Source organism: Micropterus dolomieu, linkage group LG01 (assembly GCF_021292245.1).
Source record: "Micropterus dolomieu isolate WLL.071019.BEF.003 ecotype Adirondacks linkage group LG01, ASM2129224v1, whole genome shotgun sequence".
Taxonomy (NCBI): domain Eukaryota; kingdom Metazoa; phylum Chordata; class Actinopteri; order Centrarchiformes; family Centrarchidae; genus Micropterus; species Micropterus dolomieu.
Genome location: NC_060150.1, coordinates 52279763 through 52295655, shown reverse-complemented (window position 1 = coordinate 52295655; position 15893 = coordinate 52279763). Strand labels below are relative to the sequence as shown.

Genomic DNA, 15893 nt, shown 5'->3' with positions numbered 1-15893 from the left:
ACCCCACAAAGGTTGAATGACATTAATTCAAGTGACCAAAAATCTCTATAAGTAAGTTATTCTCCAAAGCTAAATATTAGTCACTGCAGGTTGGTAACTGTGGTAGTTTTTATTAGGTTTATAGATTAAAGTTTAACATGTCCGGTTCAGTTGCTGAAGTTGATGAGCTTGCTAGCTTGATTTGCCTGCAAAGGTTTAAAGTTTGTTTTTAAACTCTGGCTAAGAGCAATGATTTGCGATGATGTGTTGGGTATTGAGCAGAGCCGTGGCTCACAATTCTGAACCCTCAACATAAGCATTCTCGATGGGCCCGTCCCCCATCAATAGCTGTTCATTCCTACGCTCCTGGTATTGAGAAAGTTGGATAAGAATAGGAAGCCAGGGTCAGAACAATGAATGGGAGCCCAGCTGCAACAAACACTGGCTAAATACCAACGTCTAACAGGACTGTTTTTTTCTTTGCAAGCATTGTCTCTTCTAGGCAATGCTACGTTACAATAAAACGGACCGTAACATGGTGAAACTTTTTAGCTGTAGCTCACAGTGAGTTGTGATTAGCTTCATTAGCAAAAGGGCCTAAAATATGGTGTGATAACTGATTTATACCACGGCTTGCTTTAATTTCCTGTTGTGACTCGCTCTTTAGAACATTAATTAACTAGTGATATTTGCACACCTATAAAATAGTCCCAGTTTTTGGACTGTATAACGCTTGCATATCAATACACCAAGTTTGCTGTGTGGTCCGAAGGATGTACACAGAGCAACATGTCTAAAATAGCTTTTTGTACCGTTACACTGCATTTGGCCTCAGGACCACAGTGATTTTAGAAAGCTATAGTTCAATAGAATGCTAGGATTTGTGGGCTATTATATGTGTTGCAGCTATTATTTATTGGTGTTGAGGCTGCAGTGGTTAAAATATAATTCATAAGAAAAGCACTTGCCAAGCATAGAACACTTTCCAAAAGAAACACAAACACAATACTGGCATTAAAAACACTATTTAAACATAACCTTAAAACAAGGCAAGATCAATTTGTTCTAACTTCTACGCATGTAATAGATATTTTCATATATACGTCAAAGCCATAGACTTTTGCAGTGAGGAGCATATTAGTGTATGACGTCATCCCTGTCAGCTAGATCATCACTGAAAATGTCGTGGAAAAAGTCCTGGAAAATTATCCCTTGGTAAGAGTGGGAACCCTGAGTCAGAACACGGCCAGAGAGGGTCACTGCAGGGTCATCAGTTTGAATCAACTGGGGAAATCTGTGCAGGGAAAGTACATGAGTATATTTATGTGTTTATATGGGCAGGAGAGTGTTGAGAGGACTCATGTACACTGGCTAAAATGTGCGGAACCAGCGTTTAGTGACCACATGGACTTAAACCTACCAGGAATATTCAGGGTTTTTGTTAGTGTAGACAAATTAAAACTCATTTTAAACTGCATCTATATATATCATCTTTAAGCTTTGAGAAACTTTTGTTTGACTTATTCGAGAAGAAATTAAGTAATTTTTGTCTTTTGAATTTGTGAAGGGGGGGTGTTCATGCCAGCTCCTTAAAAGGTCTAGTTAATTGTTGAAGTTAGTCAGATATGAACCAACCAGCCTGACTTGTTTGGTATGTATGAAAAAGTCGATTTCCTGTCAAGACTATGAAGTGAAGTTCGTGGGTTTCTTTCTTCTCCTCTATGTGTTGATCAGGGGACTGTCTGGATAACGGCATGGCGTCTCCCAGCACAGGGGACGATGACGACCCCGACAAAGACAAACTGCACAACAAAAAAAGAGGCATCTTCCCCAAAGTGGCCACGAACATCCTGAGAGCCTGGCTTTTTCAGCACCTGACTGTAAGTGCACCATTTCACTGCTCAAAACGTTAAGAAAGTAGAAATTCAGTTATGTGGTCCAGATTATCCATGGGTGCAATGCTAAGAGCAATGCTAGCACTTTAGCATGTTGAGTCATTATGGTACCTTCTAGTATTGTCGCGTATAGCCTGCTACATACACTCAGTACACTCTCTACACACAGCTCATTTTGTATGGGTGCACGTGAAGACATGATGGGTATATACTTTTTTATTTCGTTATTGGATCATAAAGGAACCACCACAGTTCACTGTAGTTGAAACCTCGACTTATTTAGGAGCACTTAACCAGACCTTGTGGCTGTTTTGGAGGATTGAACCTGTGACCTTCCACCTCTGTGCTGGCATTCACTTGTCCCCCCCCCCACTGCCCCTAATGTACTTTGAAGTTGTGTTCCTCCTCACCCCCTATTTCCGACCCTGCTTCTTACCTGGCCCCAACTTGGGGATGTTGTCAGTCCAGTGTGATGACCTTTGACCCATGCTGTGGTCCAGGTATTTCACCCGTGGGCTGTTCAGAGGTGTCCTGATAGGCGGAAAGCAGTGTTGTGACATGAACAAACACTTTCAAATCACTTTATACTGGAGAAATGTCATTTGGATGTCCAATTCTGCTCATTGATTCCTGAAAGCGACCCACTGCACTTCTTCAATACAGTGTTTGTAATGATGCATAACAGAATGGAGTAAGCGCTAACAAGTGTTGCCAAGCTTCAAACAGAAATGAATCATCATCACTGCATGAAAATAACTGAAAACAGGGAAGAGGGGGGTTGCTCACGAATCATGCCCCAGAATCACTCAGTGCTCAGACGTCCAACCTCAGTACAAACAAAAGGTGTTCATTGGTTCAAATTCAAGTTTGGTTTCTTTTCATCATCATAATTGATCATTACTGTTGACTTGTGAGCTTAGCAAAGTTAAAAACATGTTCACCATTAATAAAATAGAAATAATGCATAGTGCAGCTTAACTCTGGCTCAGGATGGAGAGCATTCATCTAGTAATCAGAAGTCAAAGGCTACGTTCAGACTCCAGGCCTTTTGACCGTTTTGACGGTTCATGTTATTGTTTAGATGTGGCCTATATCGGACTCCAGTGTGAACTGAAAATGACCCATGTGCACAAAAGAATAACCCGACGTCTTGCGCAGCACGCTGTCGTACAGAAGTAAACAGAGCCACAGAGGTTAGCTCCAGTTAGCTCATTCTTGCTAACACTCTCAATTTTCACGGGAGATTCCCGTTTTTTATTGTCCTCTCATGGGTCACATTTCTCCTGAATTATGACAAGGGTTCACAACTCTCTCCACTGTGTCCACACGGACAAGTAGCATGCACATAACGTTGTTATGTTCACAACTTTCTGTTCTTTTTTTCGTTACGGTTTCTGCCATTGTACAACGCATCTGCCCCCAACTCTCTCCCTCACCACTATGTCAGCACAGACACAAGTGGCATGCATATAACTCAGAAGAGAGCGCGCGGTCCGGTGGATTTCAAGTGTAAGAGAATTGAGCAATTGTGAGCAGATGATGGCGAGGAAGAGAGCCACATGATCATAATGTCTTCTGTGGAGCTTTTTTGTTCACCGCGGCTCCGTCTACAGCAGAACTGTGAAAACAGCTGCTCAACAGAGACGTCAAAAAAGAAAAGATCAGATTCCATGTGACTTGGCCTGTTCACACTGTCAGAAAAATATCAGATCTGAGTCACGTATGGACAAAAAAATTGGATTTGGGTCACTTTGGCCTGCAGTCTGAACGTAGCCTAAGTGTCCTTGAGCAAGACACTGACCACTTACTGCTCCCAGGCTGGTAACAAGCGGAAACTTCCGGGTCTAAAATGTGAAGCCAGTGCTGAAGAGCCCCTAAACCTGCATTCTCTCCATCAGCCAGCAGAAAGAAGTGTGATTGTCTAGAAGTCTCTGAGAAAATGTTTGTACTTCTCAGCTGATTTATTCCCTCAGTAAACACTTTCCTGATGAGTTTATGGTCTCAGTCGCTAGTTTCAAGTCTTCTTCAGCACAGGATGATGTTCATTTAGTAAATTATGGTCACATTTAGAGGAACAGAGACCAGGAAGCAGAGGAGGCTTTAGGGCTTGTGATTGACAAGTCTCTACCATGGCAAGCTGTCAGACAGGAAAAAGGTGAATTGTATCCGCTGCACTGTGTACATTTAACCAGCGGCGACGTTAATTACGAGTCAGCTATAAATCTTTTGCAGTAAGTACATTTCATTTTAAACTGGCCTCAGTTAACATGAATTACAGGCGCCAACCAAGCTAGGTAGCGTCGCCCTCTCGTCACTGTTAGTGGTGAGTAGACAAGGACAGGCTATATAAATGCACTTCATTGCACTATTTCCATTTATCTGCCTCCCACAAACTTACATATTTCATACTTACATAATATGGATTCAAGAGTTAGGATGGATTTTTGTACATATGTAAAATTTTGGTTTGACAGAATAAACTAAAGTAGAATTATGAAGTTCTCCAACGTTAGAGGCCATTAATGCAGCTAGGGAGTGAAATCTGTGAGGTTATTTAGTGTAACTGACTCCAACTATGGGCCTCATCAACAAATAACATTCCTGAAGTGCAACAACAAACATTTACAACCTCTCAGGTGTCATGTGTGCACATCTAGAATTTGAATACTTTATAATAGTATCGTTACCAATAAAACACAAAAGCAGCTACTTGGTGAAGTATTTACTGCGTCGTCCCCCATCAAGAGGAATAGTACACAATCAATCTGAGTTTTTCAGATTGCCGTAACAACATGCAGGGTCAGATTAAGAGTGAAAGCTCATTTTGCTCAGTAGAATTAGTTTGTCCAAAAGGATCAGAACAAAAATTATTCCCACCAAACTTCATATTAAAATCTCCTCTCCTGTTTATGAGCATAAAGAATAAATCACCTTTCAATCGTTCTAATACCGAGAATATAAGAACCCAGAGGAAATATTATTTTTTATGAGCACGAAGCTGAAATGAATCGACCAGTAAAAGTGGGAGGACCCGGCTTAGTACTGAAAATCCCAGTCGTGACTGACTCATAAGTTTGGCTGAGTCAAGCAGAACAACCAAACACCACCATCACCTATTCCTCCCTGCAAACACAGAGAGGCTAAATCGGTCCCCGTTCGGCGGGGGTCGGGGCCGCTGCCAGGGCTCTGAGCTGAACCTGGAGGACAACAAGTCCTGCAGCAGATGGGAGGTGAGAAGAACGGTGGGAGGGGGAGGAAACACTGGCACCTGAGGAAGGGAGGGAAAAGAAGCACTAGCTGTTGGAGGTTAAGGTTGTGTGAAGGGCAGAAACATTCAATGCAAGCATCCAAACACAAAGCTGAGAAAGCAATCTAACAACATGATATTAAAGGGGCTACTCACCGACTCACAGAATGGAAAACGTGCAGCTGCGGTTTAAATCCATTTTACATGACTGCCAGAGGGCAACTTCATTAAGACTGAAAAAGCTCCTGCACATAATTTTGCTTAAACTGCATAATGAATACTTCTACTCAGTGGTGGTAACTAAGTATATTTCCTCAAGCACTTACATATCTAATATGTACTTTACTTTGTATTTTCTTTTCATGCCACTTTCTACTCCTCCACATCACAGAGGGAGATATTGTAATTTTTACTTCACTACATTTATCTGACAGCTTCAGTTACTTAAGTAGGATTTATACACACAAAGTACATGAAGATTTAAAAATATATGTTATAAATTAAGCTATCCAACAGTTTTACATTCATTACACATTACATTCATTTTTCATGTAAACGTAATATAAATGTATTTGTATAAATGTATTTGTAATAATTTTGAGTTTTAGACTGACAAGGCAAGCATTATGAAGGTGTCACACTGAGCCCTGGGCAATTGTGACAACATTTATCACAATATTCTGAATTTTACAATCAATTAGTGGTTGGCGGTTCAATCCCCGGCTCCGCCAGGCTGCATGTTGAAGTGTCCTTGGGCAAGATACTGAACCCTGAGTTGCCCCTGGCGGCTATTCCGCCAGTGTATGAATGTGTGTGAATGTTAGTTTCCGTTTGAGCACTTAGGCTCAGTGTATGAATGTGTGTGACTGGTGAATGCAGATGTAGTGTAAAAGCGCTTTGAGTGGTCGAAAAGACTAGAAAGGCGCTATACAAGTACGGAGCATTTACATGATACAACCAGCTACAACAGTAAAATGCTGCTTTTACATTGTCTTTCTGCATTGAGTGCTTTTACTTTTTATACTTTAAGTAAAGCATCAGCTAAATGAATAAATGTAAGTACATTTTCCTTTCCATTTTCAATGCAGTACTTTTAGTTGTTATGGAGTAATTTTACAATGAGGTGTACTTTTACTTAAGTAAAGGATCTGAATACTTCGTCCACTGCATTTACTTGGTGGAGGGTGTTCTGGCTTCATGGCTGCCTCCCCTGAAGTCATACACAAAATCCTGCAGCCTCCTCTGAGCCAAAGCTCATAAAAGCCGAGCCACAAGCCGACGTGCTGTTTACGCCACACACAAACACACACACTCCCGGCTTTTCCATGTTTTCATTTTTTGTTTCATGTAAAAGTGCAAAAATCAACTGGATCCCTGTTAATGTAATTAGTGTGTAATTCACCTCCCGTCCCGCACACAGATGGTATTTGCTTTTTCACATAACCCGAGCATAAACAGGTGGGGACACTTTGTGTGTACGCTACCATTTGTTTACAGTCACCCAACTCATTAAAGAGCTGCTTCGGCTTAAAAATTACACATGAGCCTCCATGAAAACAGCTGGAAAGACTTTGCACGTCCAAGTGCTTCTCAGCACGGCGACAACAGAGCGGCAGAGTTTGCAAAAAACCTTCTGCATGAAGAGACGAGAGAAACGACTCCCAAACTTCAAAGCAAGCGCCACAATTACAGAGAAGGACTTCGACCCCGTTTGCTTGTCGGCCCGGCTGAGGAATGGGCCTCCTGAGCCGAGCGGGACAGATGAGTTAGCAGGAAGCCCGGGCGCTGACCTCGCAGCCCCCTGCCCTCCAACCATCAGGGGTCAGAGGGCGCCGGGACACCTCCATCCATCCATCAGCGGCTGTTTACAGCCACAGAGCTGCAGATGTGGGTGATGGCGAGGCCACGGCGACCCACAGGCACCAACACGTGTTCGGTTGCCTACCCAACCCCCACCTCCATCACCACCTCACCAGATCCATGAGCGTACAGGAAGTCTCACTCTAATAACGCCATCAGACATCAAACGCATCAAATGAAAACACCATCGCTTCAGCCTGGTCGCGGCATCTCCTCTTGAGTCTCTGGCCATCATCATATTCAAATGTTGGCAAACCTGCCAGCCATCATTACAGCCCAATCATTGGCGCCACAGATTTAACAAATGGAGATCATTAGCTCAACAGATTTGGAAGTAATCAATGGTTGATTATAAGCTAACAACAAGAATGAAAATGTGTGCAAAAAAATCAGAATGACAAGAAACTCAGATGACCATCGCAGGAATGTTTTTGGAGCCCATATGATGGCCCGTGTATCCCATGTTCCTGCAGCGCTTTTGTGACGCGCGTCTTCAATAAACATTAGGACTACACTTCTCCAAGATGCAACAGCAGAACATTTTAATGGGAAACTAATAATGCTGCAGCTTTTTCTGCTGTGTCAGATCTGCTCCCTAGTGGATATACAAAATGGCACTGTCAGTGAATTGGACAATTTAAAAAACAAATTTGTTCAGCAAGCCCTCTTTACAATGCGTGTGGTTCCTGATTTAGTTCCTGGGTCTAAATCATGATTTGTACTTCTGCGTCGAGTCTACGTCCACACATTTAGATTTGTGCGTTGTTCTGCATTACATTACATTTAGCTTGTGCTTTTATCCAAAGCGACTTACAGCTATATATGTTAGAGGTCAATCACATCTGGAGCTACTAGGGGCTAAGTGTCTTCTTGCTCAGGGGCACAATGGTAAATGCCTCAGTGGAAATCGAACCTGGGTCTCCCACACCAGAGGCATGTGTCTTTTCCACTTCACAATTACACTGCCAAAACGCTAGCTGGCGGTAGCGTTATGGCGTTCACTGTGTTGACTTCTGCCAGCCAAGCAAGCTGTCTTCCGGTTTACCCCTACGCTAATTTGAACAAGACTAAAATATTAATTGTGCAGCTCTTCTAGACTTTTCAAATGTTATCAGACCTGGATACTGAGAGTTAAACAATTCATTTCACAGGGGTTTTAACGGTAACGTTACAGGCATTTTAACCCTTTTGTTTTGTTAAAAATATCAAAATTTCAGGCCAGTTTTGTGTGAAAGGAATCAAAGGCCCGTCCCATACAGCCAGGGGGAGTTCAGCAATTGAAGCAGATAAAATCCCGGGCTATTAATAGAAGTTTTATAGTATATTGTGTATTAAATGTAATTCAATGTGAATCTGAATCAGAAACAAGGTATAATTTAAAAAAAAATTCTTGACCAACGTAAAGGCTCTGAACAACAGACACCCAGAGATTCAGTCCAACAAGGTCAGAGGTTGTTTTGATGATTTGTTTGATTATTATTACATAAAATTCAATTGACAAGACAACACAAAGGTTTCTTATATAAGAAAAGAAATTCCAGCTGTCTGGACCGCCGTCTGATAAAACTCACCCTCCAATCTGAGCCTCTCTGGGTTTGGTTAAGAATGAAGGCCTCTGTGATCAGACGTTCATTTCTCTGCAGTGTGAGGAAGGCTGTTCTGTGGCTGTCTCACCCTGTAGTGAAAACATCATCCATTACCTCTGTGACAGGCCCCCCAGGGACCCCAGGGCCCGGCTCTCTGTGGGGGTCGCCTTTATTGACCCCAACACACACAAACACACACACACACATATACACAGAAAATGTCCAGCATGTGGTCACATACATCACGGAGCAGCCTTTCTTCCCTGACAGCGTAAATGAGCGTCCGTCAGATAATGAAGCGAGGAGGAGATGCCGATCTGCCAACAGATGGAGGGGGAAAGAATCGAGCTGTCCCCCCCCCCCCGCCCCCCCTTTTTTTCCCAGTAATAATCTTAAACTTCTTCCTGTAAATAAATTCCTTTCCTTTACGTTTGATCAGGACCAGCGCTGACATGTTTGTAAAATGCTATCACACACACTCGCACTCTCTAAATGAGTAGTAATTACAGCCTCTTAACAGGTTTACTGCGACACTAAACAACACCTCCCCCCACTCCACACGATGAAACGGTGTATAAGGTGTAAAACACCTTCACACCTTTCTGCTGTCTGAATTGAAGCGGCTGCATCTGAATTATCGGTTTCAGTAATCTGACAGTCATGCCTACTTTACTCAGTGATTGGTCAGGTGTGAAAGAAGTTTTTGTGTGAACAACAAAATCCAACACCATGAATGTCTCTGAGGAGAGACTGTAGATTTGTCCTCTCTGTGACAGCACACATTTTAGGTTTTTGACTTCAGGCATGTTCAGACGACACTTCGTACGAACTGAAAAACATTAAAAAAAGTCAGAAAACTCATACGTTGTTGTTTGTTCATTTCCAATATCGGACTCACGATCCATCAAAGAGCAAACACGCTGTAGTGTGGATGTGATATTGTATCAGCAAAACTGTAAATTTGACAGTTTCCTTCCTTTAGTTGTCGGACTGTAACCTCTCCTTCAGATGAACTCAGATAAGCTCTACCTTCACAGGCAGTAAAACTGATCAGTAAAGCTCAGCCCTGGCGGTCCCTGACCAGTTTGGTGCTCGTCCAGGCTGCGAGCTGTGAGGCGGTCTGAGCTGCCGCTCCCTGCTAACAGGATTATAATTTTATAATGAGCAGGTGGCTCCAGATTAAAACCCTGAGTAGAAACTCTGAAATTAGACTGGGAGGTGGACCAGCCCTGAACCACGCACCATGTGTTTTGGCTCTCGCCTCATTTGCTGAAGGGAATATTCTGTGGTTTCAAACGTTTAATTTGCTTGCGTGCTGCATGTGACGGGTGTGATGAGCTGCTGCCGCCGGGAAGATCCTGGATGACACGTTAAAACAGGAAATAATTTGTTTAAGGCCTTCAGCAGCGTGTGTTTAAACAACGTTTGGGTCAGGAGACGCTTGTAAAACATGTATCAGCTCTCACATAAAGAGCATTCTCACCGCTCTTCACTTCGCTTTGTCTCGTTTTGTTTCGGAACAATTAGAGCTCTTCTCCCTGGAGAAGAAGACTGCGACTGTGAGGCTGGAAATGTGCTGAAACGACCTCATGGTTATCGCTCTTTGTGGCTAATTAGATGCAGTTTAGTCCAATTACCTGCTATCGGATCACAGGATAAAACCCTGCACTCTTGGCAGAGGCATGGGCGGGGTGGAGAAAAGAAGACATCAAAGACTTTCCTTCCTCACCACAGACAGAGATGTGGTGAGACTTCTGGTGTCGGCCCGGGGCCGTGTGATTGGCTGGCCAGTTCTTAAATAGCTTTATAGTTTTAATGAAACCAGGAGGCCGTTATCTTCCTGCTTGACATGTATTTTCCTTCACTGCCCTACTTTTATGCTCATATCTTCGCCTTTTGTGTCTTCCACATGTTGGCTTAGCTAAAGGTAAACGACACACAGTGAAAGGACAGTAATTAATTTACCCACGTACAAGTACATAGCTCAAATACAATTTTGAGGTACTTGTACTTAAGTTTTTCCAATTTCTGCCACTTCATACGTCTACTCCACCACATCTCAGAGGGACATATTGTACTTTTTACTCCACTACATTTTTTGATAACATTAGTTACTAGTTACTTTGCAGATTCATATAAATATTACAATCAATTAATAAATTATGATGCTTTAAGATAAGACTTTATTGATCTCTGGGAGGGAATCTATAGGCTCCATCTTCAACAGCTGCAACATTAAAGTGACAAACACATTAATGCATCAATTATAGATATATTATAGATGAAATGGGCCATGGGTATAATAAGTACTTTTACTTTTGGTTCCATGAATATAGTTTGATGCAAATACTTTTGTAATTTACAGCTAGTTAGCATTAGTGACTTATTGCTACTTTTACTTGGGTAAAAGATCTGATTATTTCTTCTATCACTGAGTGAAAATATATCCAACAAAGGTTATTTTTTTGTTCACACACATACAAACTGTGGTTTCAGTTTGTCTGCTGCGCCTGTCATTACTTTAAACCTGTGAAGGAAGAAGTATTTAAAGCCAAGTACCATTAACGATATTAAACGTGAAAAATACTCTTAACATCTTAACATGATTAAGTAAAAGTTTATTTTATTTATTTTAGTTTAAGCAACATTTAACCGTAAAATTATCTGTTGTTAGACTTTGTTTAGTTTATGTCTAATTGATTGTGATTATTAAGCTGAAAATGTGGCAGTTTTGCAAAATTCCTTAAATTTACATATTTTTGGATAAATGATTTTTACCTGAAGCCACCCAGTATCATCTAATGTTTAAATTAAAATCTGCAACCAGTCATCCGTGCTATCAATCATCAATCCTAAATACATTGAGTTTCATATATTATATTCACAAGGAAGTGTGTTTTGTGATGTTTGATCATTTGCACAATCGATGCTCGGAAATTAATTTATTGTAGCAGGAGAAGAAGAACTTCACAGGACAGTCAGAAAGTCTGTCAGAAATTGGCTGATAAACACAGCAAATTTAGCAGAGTCAGTAGTCGTGTTAGTGTAATGAAGTTACGTGACAAAAAAGCAGTCCATGATTAAATTGGGACGTGGCGGTAACGAGATAATTGAGAGAATATAATGTATTTCAAGTGAAGTTATACTGTGAGGTGTTATAATGGAGGATAAAGTGATTTTTCTGCCAGTTACTGATTCTGTTATGCCAAAATATTCATGCCAGTAAAATCTAATAACAAACCCCTGTTGTTGAATCTCTCAGAAAATTGTGTGCGATTAAAGTAATAGGTAGTAAGAGTCCCAGTTTAATGACAGTTCAGATATGTTCCAAGTGGTAGTCCAGATGTGCAAAGAGCAGGCTGTTCTAAAAAATAAATAATAAAGTAATGCAATAAAAAAAGACTTGTTCTAGAGGCCTGGATCTGTTTTGTTCAACCTAAAGAAAAAAGCAGTAATCTTAAATCACTCGTACGTGCCGATTGCTTCCTGCATGAAGCCAACTATTTTCATCTGAAATGTAGAACGTCTCCCAAAATGAAAATGTATCTCAGGAACAGGCTGTGCTTCACGTATACTCCCTGTTAAGTTATTTTTGATGAATTTGGTCGCAGCAAACGTGCGCTCCCAACATGTGTCCGTTCTTTGTGGCCATTCTGCTCTGTTCTCTGCAGAGTTTAATGAGTCTGAACTTTAGCAGCGCTGCATGTTACATCCGTGTGAAAATAGCTCCTGAAAGTGCCGCTATCTGGGTCAGGGACGGGCAGCGACGTGCCGCGGAGGATCTGCAGCAGCTGGTTTCAGTCAGCAGATGAAGAAACTCTCTCTCTCTCTCTTTCGCTGTCAGCTGTTGCAGTGAAACCTTATTTATTGTTCACAGCGTTCCGTAACTTGGCTAAACTCTACATGAACTTTTCTTTTCTGTCCACTGACATATTGTCCATTTAGAGCAGATTTCCAGCACCTGGAGAAGGCTCGATAGCGCTTTTTAATTTCTGACACTACAAAATTGAGCATATGCAGATACCAATCTTTTTCTCATTCATATTTACATTTACTGATTTGGCAAACGCTTTTATCCAAAGCGACTTACATTTGAAGAACAACAAACAAACATCAGTCAGTAATGTAAGTCAGTAAGATCTATGAGCAATAAATACTAGAGCTATTAGCACGCACAGCATCAATGGGGTAAATACCTAGGGGAAGAAGTAAGAGTTTACGAATAGTGCAATCGATACAAGAGAATTGTAAGGAGAGAAGAAGAGGAGCACAGGAAGTGCATGTTAGGAGTTAGAGGTGTTACCAGAGAAAGCGTTCTCTGCAGAGTTTTCAAGAGCTTCTTGAAGTTAGAGAGGGACGCCCCTGCTCTGATGGCTGGGATTGCTTTGTGTGAAGGGATGGCAGAGCCAGGCAGCGTTCGTTGGAGGAGCGTAGCGGCCCAGAAGGAACGTAAACTTGTATTATGGAGTTTAGGTAGATGGGTGCAGACCCAGTAGTCACTCTGTTTAAGTGTAAGTGAGTCCTTTTGGGCTGATCAAAAACCAGACGCGCCGCTGTGTTCTGAACCATTTGTAGGGGTTTCAACGCACAAGCTGGAAGACCTGCTAGGAGGGCATTGCAATAGTCGAGAGATAACCATGGCCTGGGCCCGGTGCCACGAGGGGGCAGATGTATTTTCTGCCCCTCCAGTCTAGAACCAGCAATGGGCAAAATTTACCTGCTGCGAGTCGATTGTAGTAGAGTGATGGTTGAGGAGCCATATGCAACTTGCAGGTACCTGGAATTGTCTGATCAAATGTTATGCTTAAGTGGGTAATGTACAAAATTAAATCCTTTTATAGTAGACAATTCTCTCTTCGTTTACCCACGTCCTGGTAACTGCATGAAGGTTTATGGCTGGGACAAAACACCAACAGTAAACCTGCAGCTGAACTTCAGAAGGACTTTTCATGCAGAACTTTTCTTCCATTTCTTGCATTGTAGTCACATGATGAGGGGAAAACTTCTTGGACATTTGGTAATGGTTCCAACTTGGAACCGGTTCTTGATACCCAGCCCTACACACATAGTAGCAATACAGATCAATACATACATGAACATACATATGCAGCAGAACTGTACACACCATTACAGAGGGATGAAGCTGTTTAGCCTCCAGTCTGTTCTGATCCTCCACTGTTAGAGAAACATGCCTGAACGACCCCCAACACACACCCATTCTAATTAAGGACTCTTTCTCTCTCCTCTTGGCGTCCCTCCCTAATTGGCTTCTCATTAATTATGCTCCATTTCATATTCCCTTAATGAGTCTAAACCCGCCTCCCTTCTTTAACGCTAATTAGCAGCTCTGAGGCTCACACTGACAACAACAACATGAAGAAGAGGAAACAGCCTTGTGATGTTTCAGTGTGTTAACATCTCTTGTGTTTTGTCTCTCTGCAGCACCCGTACCCTTCAGAGGAGCAGAAGAAGCAGCTCGCTCAGGACACCGGCCTCACCAACCTGCAGGTCAACAACTGGTGAGTCTGCGACACTGACGACGCCACACATTACACTGTTTTGTTTGGGAAGCTCGCCCCACTATCTCCCCACCCTGCGGCAACCTGAAGCTAATGATTTGAATGATTAATTCCTGTGGGGGTTGCCCTGTGTCCAAATATACCCCCACTTACTGTTACAGAGGGCAGGAGGCGGTTAATTGGAGCCTTAATTGGAGCTGGAGGGTGGATGTGGGGAAGTAGGGACCTGTAGGATGTTTCCTGGTCCATTCTGTTTACTGATACAGAAATGGAAACATCAGTAAGTTTCACTGCTGAGGATTTAACCGCTAACACACAGTGGCAACTTTTAGCCAATTTCCAAAGTATATTCATGTTTTGTGACCGTTTTCACACAAAACAAGGAAGTTGTTTAGGAATTTCACCGGCATTTTAAGAACAGAACCTTGTCCCAGTTTTCATTTGTCATTTTTTTTCATTTGGTTTAGTTTAATTCCGGTAAGTAGCACTGCTTGGTGAAGGTTAGGGAAAGATCATGTTTTAAAGGAACCAACATTGATTGGCAGGAGACGGGATTCAAACACCAGTAACACACTTTATGCACCCAGCCATCCAACCCAAACATCACGCTGCGTCTGCTCCTTAGAGACTGAGTGCAGTTTTGGTCTATTAACAAAGCAACAACTGAGGACATTGCAAAACAGTCCCATTAATAGCAATAACAATCATTTGCACATGCAAAAACTCTTCACACAGTCAGTGAAACACAGACGACCACAGATGGTATAAAAGAAGTGGACGTAGCCACCATAACGTCACCCCATTTTGACGCCTCAATTTTGGCATAAGTGACCATATTTGTATGATAGTGTGGCGGCGTTAGCTAGCTTGGTTAGCAAGGTGCATCTGTAATTCAAGTTAACTGTGCTAATAACTGGGATGCTAATTTTGTCTGTCGATAAAAACAGGCTTAAAACTAACAAACATACTTGCCAGTGTAACGGTAGCCAGCCAGGCTTTGCAGTGAGTAAACCTCGCTCCCCAATGCCTTAAGAGACGCACTAGTGACCGATGCTAGTGCCCATAAGTTTTAGCCTCCTCACTAGCACGTCTGCTTCCCGTACCCAAGGTCGCAAGTTCGAGTCTGGACTGTGAAGAACAACCTCAGGGATGATTACACCAGCATAACAGCCGACTCCTTAGTGTCTTTTAGTAGAACGGAACGGCGACCAAAATCTTCAAGTTAACGTTCATGAAGTAAAAACACACTGTCGAAGACGAAAACAGTGAGAGATCCCAAAAACAAGTTCACGGCTAGTTAAATGTACACAGAGCAGCGGATACAAGTCGCCTCTATCCTATCGATGCGTTAAGGTAGCACCGCTCTGTATCCACCAAAGTATATTTTACCAGCTGAAAACGGCAGCTGCTGTTCTGAGAATGCCTAGCTGGGAGCGCTAGGGTGCGCTTTGGAAGCGCAGCGTTTTTTTCGAGACGCTTTGGTTGCTATGATACATAATATACGTGGAGGAGATGTGTTGCATGTAGGCTACCTAATTTTACTGAATGTAAAAATGTCACCACACAGTAGGGTAGGCCTACTTGCTCTGAATGAAGAGAAGGCTGAAACATGCAGAGCGAGGTGACAGACTTGCCTCACATGGGTTCGTGAGATTTTGCGGACGAGGAAATAACTTGGCGAGGAGGCACATCGTTTCGTTCAAAAGCGGAAATGGCTCGGTGTGGTGTTTTGTCCCGCCCCTCCTGCACTGTGATTGTCACTTTTCCCCAGCCATCCAGTGACGAGTGCTGCGTTTTCCCCAAAGTT

At 42.4% G+C, this 15893-nt stretch overlaps 1 protein-coding gene across 1 annotated transcript in view; it reads left to right on the top strand.

Annotated features, from left to right (window-relative positions):
• The window catches only part of meis1a (Meis homeobox 1 a), a 61288-nt gene that overhangs the window by 27854 nt on the left and 17541 nt on the right, over positions 1-15893 (top strand). The window contains exons 10-11 of the mRNA XM_046046790.1: positions 1714-1859; positions 14010-14086. Coding sequence (XP_045902746.1) covers positions 1714-1859; positions 14010-14086 — 223 coding nt within the window. The remainder of the gene's footprint in view (positions 1-1713; positions 1860-14009; positions 14087-15893) is intronic.